This window comes from Excalfactoria chinensis, chromosome 2 (genome assembly GCF_039878825.1).
Source record: "Excalfactoria chinensis isolate bCotChi1 chromosome 2, bCotChi1.hap2, whole genome shotgun sequence".
NCBI classification, from domain to species: domain Eukaryota; kingdom Metazoa; phylum Chordata; class Aves; order Galliformes; family Phasianidae; genus Excalfactoria; species Excalfactoria chinensis.
The window spans coordinates 132,005,575-132,016,787 of NC_092826.1; the positions used below are offsets into that span (position 1 = coordinate 132,005,575).

General features: G+C 42.9%; 1 protein-coding gene across 1 annotated transcript; it reads right to left on the minus strand.

Moving 5' to 3' along the window:
• Positions 1–284: 284 nt before the first annotated feature.
• On the minus strand, positions 285–10,483 carry GTPBP4 (GTP binding protein 4). Its single transcript, XM_072330165.1, has 17 exons — positions 10,356–10,483; positions 9,923–10,093; positions 8,818–8,921; positions 8,603–8,739; positions 7,451–7,551; positions 6,985–7,077; positions 6,320–6,511; positions 6,167–6,232; positions 5,291–5,380; positions 4,512–4,622; positions 4,143–4,220; positions 3,983–4,034; positions 3,448–3,548; positions 2,734–2,931; positions 2,270–2,335; positions 996–1,130; positions 285–476 (listed from the first exon to the last, which is right to left on the minus strand). Exons 1-17 carry the CDS (start codon positions 10,401–10,403, stop codon positions 324–326), a joined length of 1,896 nt encoding a protein of 631 aa, XP_072186266.1. The 5' UTR covers positions 10,404–10,483; the 3' UTR covers positions 285–323.
• Between the last annotated feature and the right edge of the window lie 730 nt (positions 10,484–11,213).

An 11,213-nucleotide genomic window follows, 5' to 3' on the forward strand; every position in this document is an offset into this window, starting at 1 on the left:
TGAGGAAGCACAAAACATGGGGACAGTGCCAAGACCACTGGGCCCAAATAACCAAAGGGATATTCCATAGCACAGGGCCTAGGAGTGTCATTTTTCAAGTCTATTTACAAACAGCTTCTGCCACAGCTACTGATAAACCTCTCACCATCCCACTGACTCACTGAGAACTCCAAACTCCTCTATCACAACTCTTCCCCCTCTGAGCCTCAACTATGTTGCCCATCACACAAACATGTGCTTTTGTTAATATTCTCCATTACTAAAAGGGAAAACGGGACCAGAGATCAGTTTTAATAACTGTATGCTTTAATTCAGCAGACTGCTCATCTTCTCTGTGTTTTACCAGATTTCCTCTTTCCAGCCAGCAGATGTTTTGGCTTGGTGTCAAAGATGTGTCTGTCCGCCTCTCCTTTCCTGCCCAGGCGATTCATTTTCTTTTGAGCCTTCTTTGCCATAGTCTTCACTTTCTTCACCATCTATTTAAAAGCAAGCATACAAACATGGTGAGTGTAACTCAGTAACTCAGGTAACCAGATTTCCCCTTTAAAGGAAACACAAAGGATTTCCTAGGACCTGAAGTAATACTTCACATAAGCGACCGTCTGCTGCTCTACAGCACTGTATGACACTAATCTCTCTCAAAAGCAAACGAAACTCTTCCCCAATGCACTAAAAATACAATCATGAAACGCATGAAACTCCAATCTTATTAAAGGTGGAGCTCTACTAATAGCTTATGATGCATATACAGTTCTTATCTTCCTTTCTTCATAGCTAACATTTGGAAACATACTTTCTTTGCATTCTTACATCTTTCTGTTAAGAATGAACTAAGCTTTGTTTTTGGAAGAACAGAGAGGTCCAAGGATCAGAAGACGAAGCTGCAAAGAGAGATGAACTCTCGACAGGCACAACTGTGTGAAGTTTCCCAGAAACCAGCTTAAGCACAACAGTGCTGTATTATTTGCTGTGAAAGGCAATGAACTCTAACAAACCTTTTCATCGCGCAGACCAGAGACATCCCGTGGTGGACGAGAGGAGCTGCGACTGCGTGCCACAGATTTCGGGGTTTCAGACTCATCACGTTTACGTTTCCTTGTAACACTACGAGACCTTCTGGCATAATGGGACTGAAATCCAGAACAGTACTTGGGTTATTAAAACCAGAAACAATCAGCTCAGATACTTCATTTCTAATGAGACCAATAGGAAAACAAAGCAAAACAGGAAGTGAAATGCTGCGATACAACGTCAAAGGACTAATGGTTCTTTTGGATACTGAAAGACAACAAGATGTGGAGTTCCACAGTTATTCCACAGTATCACTTTGTCAGCTGTTGGTCACTGCCTCACAGTAACATTCAAGCCTTAGTAAATACTGCTGTATCCTTTCCAAAATTAACTCCTGTTTTATAACCCTTTTTTTCACTTCCTTCATAAGTAAAGGATTAAACAAAGACAAAAAGGAAACCCCATGGACAAAGAAGGGACAGCAATACTGAAGCAGTTCTGCAACGGCTAAGAAGCAATGAAAAAACCTGCTCTGAGTAGAGGCTGTTTACAGGAATAAACCCCAAAGAACCATCACTGTACAGCATAAATATCAAATTCCTCTGCATGGAGATAGCAATTGAATCAACATGGCATATCAGCCCTGGGAAACGCGAATGCTTACTTCAGATGTGCAATGTTGACATTCCTTGTTTCCAAAGCCCTTGTTCAGTTAACAAAATCAAGGTCTCATGCTCCACACAGCCACGCGACTGCTGGATTTGCTGTACAAAATGGAGTACTTCTTAAAACTGATGATAAAACAAAATGGCTCCCAAAGGCCTGAAGTACTTTGACTGCCTTATGTACAAAATGGCAGGCAGGCTATCAAAACTTCAGTTATAAGTCACAGCATTAAGGAACTGCAAAAGGATCAGCTCGATCTGACATTATTGCTGACTCTGACACAGCTGCGTCTCACCCAACAAAGCAATCATGAAAATCTTTCAGCCAAATCCAGTTCTTGAATCCCACACACATTGCAAACAGCCTGTAGCAGAATGCAGTGCATACAGACAGGGGCGATTCCATTCAAGTGTTAACAAGTTTTCAGCCAACACTAAAAAATGCCACTATCGACTGCCTCCTATTTCCTCCTCAGCAGATTCCATCTCCCCCTTGTGCCAACTGCAACTTGCGATTCAAATGTCCTTGAGAAAAATGGAGTGGAACTGAATCTCCTTCAGATGAACACAGTGTGAAATGAGCAGAAACTTACGTCATCCTTATTAGTCATGTCAAGGCCGAGATCGGTCATTTCTTTCTCCAGCACCTTCCGCTGCACCTGTAAAAAGAATGAGGGAATTGTGGGTGCTTCTTTTTATTAAAGAAAGATGTTCCCTCCTTACCCTTCTCTTTATATACGCCAGCCCTCCCCTCCACCACACACACACAAAAACAGCAACCCAATTAAACAAGCTGAATTATGTCTTTAAAGAGTTTTATATATGGAATCTTACAATAGACTCACTCCTATAACAGGAATTAAAAAGGCAACTCTCACTCATTCATTTTGTTTGGCATTCCCCTCTAATTGAGTAGTTATCAGAGCTTTAAGGAGCACGGAAGTGCAAACAGAGGGAGAGGGTTGAACATGAGAAGAATGTCAGTGCCAGCACCCCCAACTGCTACACATTCCTACACAGTTACTAAACATCAGCAACTGCAAGGTTCTTTACTCACCTTTTTAGCTGTTCTGGGCATCCTTGGGCCTCGAGTGTCTTTTTCCTTTGACTGCAGGATTTTCAGTTTCTTTTTTTCTCGGATCTGTTTTGCCAGCTGTCGGATTTCCATCATCTCTTCATCCTCACTTTCCGGCTCACTGTCGTACTCTCCAGCAGCTTCTCTCAGCTCTTCTTCTTTCTCTAATTCTTCCAGTTTCTTAGAAGAAATGAAATGAAAATCGGGACGCTCATCAGATCTTAAGGTTTATGATGCTCAGTGTTACTGTGCCACTTCTGGCAACACAACCTCAAAAACTTCTGAAGAACCAGCATGAAACAAGAATGGTTTTTGTTACTACATAACAATGCAGTAAATTGAGAATTCAGCCTTATTTCCTTCAACATCACATTCCAGCAGACAGAAAGTCGATGGCTTAATTTCTTCTTATTAATAACACATGTTGATAACTACATTCCTTCCAGCAACAATCAAAGAGTAAGGAAATACAACTTCCCCTGCAAACCTCTGTTATGATAAAATCAAGCAGTTCTCCATTCTGAAACGACATCTTTGCTCACTCAGAAAACAGCCTCCTTTCCCACGGCAAGCACAGGCTGCGTGGAAGAACTGGTTTACAAAACATTATTTTTATCTACCAATATTCCAGCTTAGAGAAAAACACCAAAGGGACGAAGAGGCAAAGAAGTGTAAAATGAATGACTGAAAACTCACTTTCATTATATCTGGATCGATGTAATCAAGGATATTGTGACCTTGCCATATCTCTGGAATCTTATCGTACTTTTCTGATGAATTCATTAAGTCCCAGTATTCTATAAAAAAAAGGTAAGATAAAAGTGTTAATAAAGAGATAATTTCAAAGCAGAATGATCAATGACAGCAGACAACACATCACAATAGAAAAAATCACGTCCCTAAGTAGGAAAATAAACCCTTCCGACCCTCTGCCTGCTGCCAAGGATCGTTCAGGAATCACAAAGTCCAAGAATGCATCAAGAATTAATGAGACACCAGTAAATAAAGGGGAAAAAAAGCCCTGAGCCATCAGATCAGCCATTTTATGTCTGTGACTAAAACAGGAACCCACTCAGAGGCATCAGAAAACAAAGAGTGAGTGAGTGTCACAGGCTGTGGAGCAGCAGGACTACAGAGCTGGCACTCAGTTGAAAGGAATCCAGTTTAAGTTTTCTCCAGTCAGACCAACCGTTACTGACCAGCAATAACACTGACTTCTGTAATTACTTACTCTGAAGATCCAAAACATAATCATCTCCCATTTCGAGTTCAAGATCTCTCTCCTGCAAAGACACATATGATTTCATGTAGCTCCTAATTGTAAATCCACGTGCGAGCATCAAGTATTTTAAAACCACCTGCTGATTTCCTAACTAAAAGATGCCACTTACTGTTTTCCTCTTGGGTGTATCTACTTCCATGCGCTTCTTCCGCGCTATTGCTCCCTCAGGTATAAAAGGCAGCCGCTCCTGAAATTAATGCAGCAATTCACCCCAGGAAAGAGGAAAGAAAGAGAAAAACCTGTCAGAAACAATTTTATTTAATAACACGGCAAATCACAGTTTTAATGTAACGTATTTCTAGAGGAAACGAAGCCCCAAGCTGGGTAACCCGGCAGCAAAGTCAGCTGTAGGTTAAAAAAAAAACAAAAAGCAAGAAAATCTCAACGTATGTTTCATTAATATGTTAAGCCAAGAAAGAATTCTAGTCCTATTTAAGTAAAACTGGAAAATATATTACGGTGTAAACATGCAGCCTACCTTGTTATCTCTTTTGGCTGGCATGGCCAAGTGTAACCTATTCAACACTTCGTTCACTTTATTTCCTTTCATTTTAGTATCAACACGATGGGCCAACAATCTGTCACAGGCCTGAAAGTGCACGAAGCAACATAAGGTAAGGAATGAAGTCATCCTGATATGGCAAGTATCACAGCAAGCTTTAAACCCAAAATACCTAACTTCTATCTAATTTTCTGCCTCACCTTTCTAGGTCTCAAGTATCAACATATTTTATATAACAAGTACCACAGGAACATGCATATGGTCCTGTTTTGTTGGCATAACCAGTATTTTATAATGAGCTGACAATAAGACAAAGCAACAAGACCCTTAAAACCTCACTGAAAATGTCACGATTTGCACTGTGTTAGATATAATCCATTTCCCTTTGCACCCAACGTGTTCCATGTGCTATTAAGAACACCACGCAAAAAGCTTTTAGCACAGGTTAACTGACAGTAAAAGCTAAGCTCAAATTTAGCAGATTTAAGTTAGATAGAAGGAAAAAGTCTTTTACAGTGAGGGTGGGGCAGTGCTGGCACAGGCTGCCTAGAGATGTAATTGATGTCCCGTCCCTGGAGACTTTCAAGGTGAGGCTGGACCAGGCTCTGCACAACCTGATCTAGCTGTGGTGTCCCTGTTCGTTGCAGGGGAGCTGGACTAGACAGCCCTCAGAGGTCCCTTCCAACTCTTGATGGAACTCTTGTTCTATGATTCTCTGATTCCTTCTGAATGAAGTTGAGAGAAAAGAGACATACTTCAGTTTTAACTTGCATCACACCTTCTTCTGTCAGGGTGCTCGTCTCTATCACGGAAAATCCTTCAGCTTCAAAAGATTCAAATATTTTCTGAAATAGAAATATTACCACAAACGATTACATTCTGCCCATTGCTTAATATACCATTACACCAAGGACTGAAGTTTTAACCCAGTGTCAATATATGCAACTTGTTACTGAGGGACTTCATTAAAATGTGTTTCTGAAGAGATGGCAGGAACTTGACAATTGCAGTTCTATTTAACCTGTTGATTTGTAAGTAAATAACCACTTCCAATACAGCATGTAAATGACATGTGAATAAAATAGAAAAAGAGATGGAGAGAAAACACAAACTGCACGTGTCCTTGAACATGCAGATGCAAAGGAACCGGCCCTGTATACAGAACTGCTGCCCAGTAGGAGCTCCTACTAAAATCAGTTCAGCACCACTTATCAGTCTCGGGCTCATTATCTCGAAGCTATTGAAACAGTCACTATTAACCAGTTATTCAGCATTAATTCCAACTATAGCAGTAATTAAAGGGTCTCACAGTGTGTGAGATTTCTAAAACTGCTAAGGAGTTGCTTTCAGTTTGGTGTTTACTAGACTCTGCTAAGGACACATACCAAACAGTGCAAGTGTATACAGCAGGCATAAAGGTCAACGCTTGGGAAACTACTTTCCAGCGCACTATTAAATAGTTAAATTAGGGAGAGGTCGTGTAATTGTTTTTGCCTGACCCAAGTTCTGTCAGTCCACTCATGGTGCACGCAGCACTTCTGTTAATTCTGGAAGAGAGAGGGAAAGAAATAGAGGAAAGAAATAGAATGAATGAAAGAAATAGAGGGAAGAAATAGAAACATCAGGCTCACCCGGCTCTCTTCAGGAAGTTCTTCAATTCTCTTCACATCACATTTGTTTGCAACAATGATAAGCGGCTAATAAAAGAAAGAAAAAACAATCACAGTCCAAGCTATCACATTACAAAAAATACTGATCTTACAGAGAACGCAAACCAAACTTACCTTGTTAGCAAACAAGGGCTTAATATTTCTGAAGAGTTCCACTTGCTCCTCCAGGCTGTGCCCACACTGCTCAGAGACATCCATCACATAGAGCACAGCAGCACGCAGATGTGCGAGCGCAGTTATAGCCTGCATCTCAATGGTGTTCCTGTCCTCCAAAGGATGGTCTAAAATACCAGGAGTGTCTACAACCTGAAATTAACATAATCGATACACTGTTTTATAACGTATTCTTGACTTCTTGTCCATATTATCATCTCAAGACTACGATATTCCTTTCAGTCATAAATAAGGCCATAAATGTGGCTAAATTGAGAATGTGGGAACGGAATAATGCAAAAACAACAAGGTTTCGGAATAAGAAACACTCCAAGAGGCAAACAAGTACAGACAGCCCTGCTGCAAACTGGCTCTGAATTCCATACTGTCAAGAAGGGACCTGGACTTACTCAGGCATTCCAGCTCCAATTCTTCCCCCAAACTGAAAATGTATACATACATACATGCATGTTTTTAGCACAGATTTGGACTACCGTCCCCATTTGACACACAGCAGCTCTCACAGTGTTTCTTATCAAGGCACAAAAATGCAATTCAGGCTGCAAAATAGCGAATTGTAACTAGTTAATCCTGGCAAGAAAATGCAAAATGATACCAGTTCTTACCTGCCAGCGCAGGTATCTGTAATCCATATGTCCCACAAAGAGAGATTTGGTGGTAAAGGCATATGGCTGCACTTCTACATCTGCTCTTGTAACCTTAAAACAAGATTTATTAGCACAATTACTGAATATTTCCTGAACTTGCAAGCTGTGTATCATAATCATAACTCACTGCATTTGCTACAAGAAAGCTAAAGAATTATTATTTGGGCTGTTTCTCTGCAGTCATTCATCTGTCAGAAAATGCATGAATCACATACACACCAATTTGGGAAAGATAACAACTTTGTGAGTGGAATGTGCTGTAATTTTACATATATCCCTCCAGAAACTTCAGTCAGGCTCTACTCAACCGTATGAATTTGTTTCCCCACAGACCAGACAGTGCTGTAACAACATCAAACCGTTTATATTTTATTCTGCCTCAGCTAAATGGTACCTCAGTATCATTTAAAGAAAAGTCACGCACCTTATTTATAAAGCTTGACTTCCCAACATTTGGATAGCCACACAACAGAAGAGTTCTTGTATTGGGATCGATGGTTGGCAAACGAGACAAATGCTGCCGCACTGAAACATTTAAAAGATGCCTGAAGTTATTTGTCTTAATTCACTTTTGAATGGAAGAAAAACTGATGTAAATGTTTAAACACAGCTCAGTCACATTGTTTAACTTTATAAACTGACTCAGGTATCCTTTATGAAAATGAACTGTTGCTTGTTAACTCCTTAAGTATCACACAACAGAACAAGAAAACTTATTTTACACATGAAAACCACTGCCTTGTAGCTAGAGTCAATCCATCATACCAGGCAGCACAGCCTGAGGTAAGCAAAAATGAGCCTGAAATAAGGACCACTGCTTGGAAAACGTTTAGCAGTAATTGATAATTAGCTTATTAGAGGGCTGGAGTACCTCTCCTATGAAGAAAGGTTGAGGAAACTGGGCTGGTTTAGCTTGAAGAGAAGGCTCCAGGGAGACTTCATTGTGGCCTGTCAGTACTTGAAGGGAGAATAGAAAGAGGAGGGGGAATGGCTGCCTACATGGATTTATAGTGATAGAACAAAGGAGAATGGTCTTAAACTGAGACTGGGGAGGTTTAGGTTAGATATTAGAAGGAATCTTTTCGCAGAGGGTGGTGACGCACTGGAACAGGTTGCCCAAGGAGGCTGTGGATGCCCCATCCCTGGATGCCATTCAAGGCAGGCTGGATGTGGCTCTGGGCAGCCTGTCTATAGGTTGGCAACCCTGCACATAGCAGTGGGGTCAAAACCAGATGATCATTGTGGTCCTTTTTAACCCAGGCCATTCTATGATTCTATAATGAATTTTTCAGATGTGTATGTGAAAATAACGACAAACACAAGCATGGCTATGACCTTTAAGCAGGTACAGACATTCTGTAACTGTTCCTAACACCATAACGTTTTAAATTTAAAATAAGAGAACTATTTGGTTGAAAATTAAATTCTAAATGTTTGGGCGTTCGAGGACTATTTTGTTTTTATTACCTACAAGTCTGTACTTAACATATTTTTCTGTTTTTAACTGTTATTCTTTGTGCGAATAACAACGCACGCTGTTTATATTCCTGTATTTTAGCACATTTATTACACAAACCTTGCTCCAAATATTCCAAGCTCTGTTTCTGCCTTTTGATAATGGTGCACATCCGTCCCAGAGCCGCACGTTTCAGCTGTTTGCAGCGGTAAAGAGAATCCCCGTACTTCATCAGGCGCACGTAGTCCTTCGCAACACTGCAGGGACAGCAAAACAGGAAGTGATGCAGCAACCAACCCCACAAGAACAGAACTGAAGGAAGAAACATTCCTTACTTGTCAATCAGATTCTTGGCAATATTGATCTGTCCCAAAGCCAGCTTGTAGTGATCTTTGTCATACAGAACGTTCATCAGATCTGCATAAAAAGGATGAATATCCTAAAACCAAAAAGAGAAGGACATAACATTAACCTTATTTTCTTGAAGATGACAACATAAACTGTTTTCATTACTATCTTGCCTAACAAAAAGAATCCCCTTGGTCATTACATGCATAATTGTTCATGCTTTGACTTCTTTGCAATGATGCCTTGGACTGGCTTAGACCAAGTTTCCATTTTGTCTTCTGCGCTGCAAAATACTTTCAGTTTTCAAATCTGAACTTTCCTCTAGTGAATAATGAAACAGCAAGAAGCCTGCAGAAGCCGTTTCTAGTAGTAAATTCATCTTACAGCAGACATACAGCATTAAGTCCTTCCATTGTTAGGGTGCTAAATCACAATTAAGACTGGATAATAAGGGTTTCTTCGATGTCCAGATAACCCCCTTGGCTTTCTGAAAAAGCAACACCTTCAACTCTTCTAGACTAAGTATTTTTATCTATTTGTGCATTTATGTGGAGAAATTTCATCATGAGATATTGAAGTGCAGGCGATATTTGCAGGAATTCAGTGAACAGGGAAATAGCAGGAAAAGTTGGGTGAAGGATTTAAACCGGTATACAAAGCTGCCCATAAAGAAGCCCCAGTGGGCACCTGCACACAGCTGCACTTGGGAAGTTACGACCATGCACACCGTGTTAAGAGTGCACTCCTAAAAGCATCTCTGTTAGGGCTGAGAGTGATGTTCACTTTGTCAGCTGAAGTGACACTTGTGAAGGTGGGAGGCGATGTGATGTGCTGGGTACCTCCAGCACAGCCAACAGCATTTCTGGCCAATAGAATCAAACAGCCCAACCTTTGCACAATGCATCCTTCAGCAAACACCCAGGGGCACCATTTGTTTCTCTCAGCCAGAAGGCAGCATTTCTATAGCAGACCTCTGCCCAAGTTCACCCTCATCAGATCCTGCTGGGCATCGCTCTGACCTGGCAACTGAAACTGCTGCGGAATTAACCCAGTTACCGAAAGCTCCTTCGTGAGCCCCGGGGCTGCACTTACATCCAGCTTGGGGAAGTCCGACAGGATCTGGGTCAGCCGGTCATGGTAGTTCTGCTGGGTGTACTTCACCTTCCGCATGTAGAAGTGCCGGATGCGATGGATTTGGTAATGCTTGTGAATGACGGTCGGGGTCTTTCGCTGAGTCTTCGACAACGTCAGATCAATGAAGTCCTACAAAACAAAGCGGCGCCGTCAGCTCCAAGCCGCCTCCATTGAACGCAGCGATAAACACCCGCTTCCTTCTGCCGGAGGCCCGGCAGTCACCCACAGCCCGCCGGCACGGAGCAAAGTTCCCCCGCCAGACACCGGGCCGCACCTCAGCGCCCTCCACCACAACCGCCACCCAGACGGCACGGAGCCCGCTGGAGGCCCCGGGGGAGGGAAGGGAAAGGAGAGAGCTGTCCTGTCAGCGCCGCACCGCGCGCGGCCGTACCTTGGCGGACGGCACCACCGTGATCTTCTTGAAGTTGTAGAGCGCCATGCCGCCCGCTCGGCCACGCCACCGGAAACAGGAAGAGAGTCCGGGAGAGAGAGAGAGATACAGAGCCTCGAGTCTCGTCTCGCGACAGTACCCGGCTTCCGTCAGGACGGCGTGGCCAAGTGTGCCCCCCCAGCAACTCCCCCCACCGTTTGGTTACGTGAGGGTTGTATCCAGATCACCCTGGATGGGATGGGTACCTGTGGAAAGGACCAAAGCTCCCACCTGGGGAACTGTGTCCAGACCCGGAGACACCAGCACAAGAAAATGTGGAGGTGTTGGTGTGGGTCAGAGGAGCACCACAAAGATGCTGAGGGGGCTGGAGCACCTCTACAGGCTGAGGGAGCTGGGCCTGTTCAGTATGGAGGAGAATATGCTCCTGGGAGACCTCACTGCAGCCTTCCAGTACTTAAAGGCAACTTACAAACAGGAGGAAAATGACTTTTTAGATGGGTAGATGGCGATAGGACAAATGGTTTTAAACTAAAAGATGGGAAACAGATTAGGTGTCCGGGAATCTTTTCACTGAGAGGGCAGTGAGGTGCTGGCATGGCTGACCAGAGCATCTGTGGATGCTCCATCCCTGGAGGCGTTCAAGGCCAGGCTGGATGGGGTCCTGTGCAGCCTGAGCTGGTGCCTGATGTAGTGGTTGGCAACCCTGCCCTCTGCAGGGGGTTGGAACAGGATGGTCTTTGAGGTCTCTTCTAACCCAAGCCAATCTGTTACTTTACAAAACTGGAGGAATCAAGGTGGGCTGGGAGGAACTGGTGTGGGAAAATAGAAAGAGATGATACAGGCCCATAGTGTGTCAGC

What these genes read in the sequence shown, in the direction of transcription:
- GTPBP4 (XM_072330165.1), bottom strand. Translation starts at nt 10,403, where the DNA reads ATGGCGCTCTACAACTTCAAGAAGATCACGGTGGTGCCGTCCGCCAAG. An exon ending in ACAGATACCTGCGCTGGCAG is followed by an intron (nt 6,512 to 6,984) that starts GTAAGAACTGGT and finishes TGTTAATTTCAG; the next exon opens with GTTGTAGACACTCCTGGTAT. An exon ending in AGCCCTTGTTTGCTAACAAG is followed by an intron (nt 6,233 to 6,319) that starts GTAAGTTTGGTT and finishes TTCTTTTATTAG; the next exon opens with CCGCTTATCATTGTTGCAAA.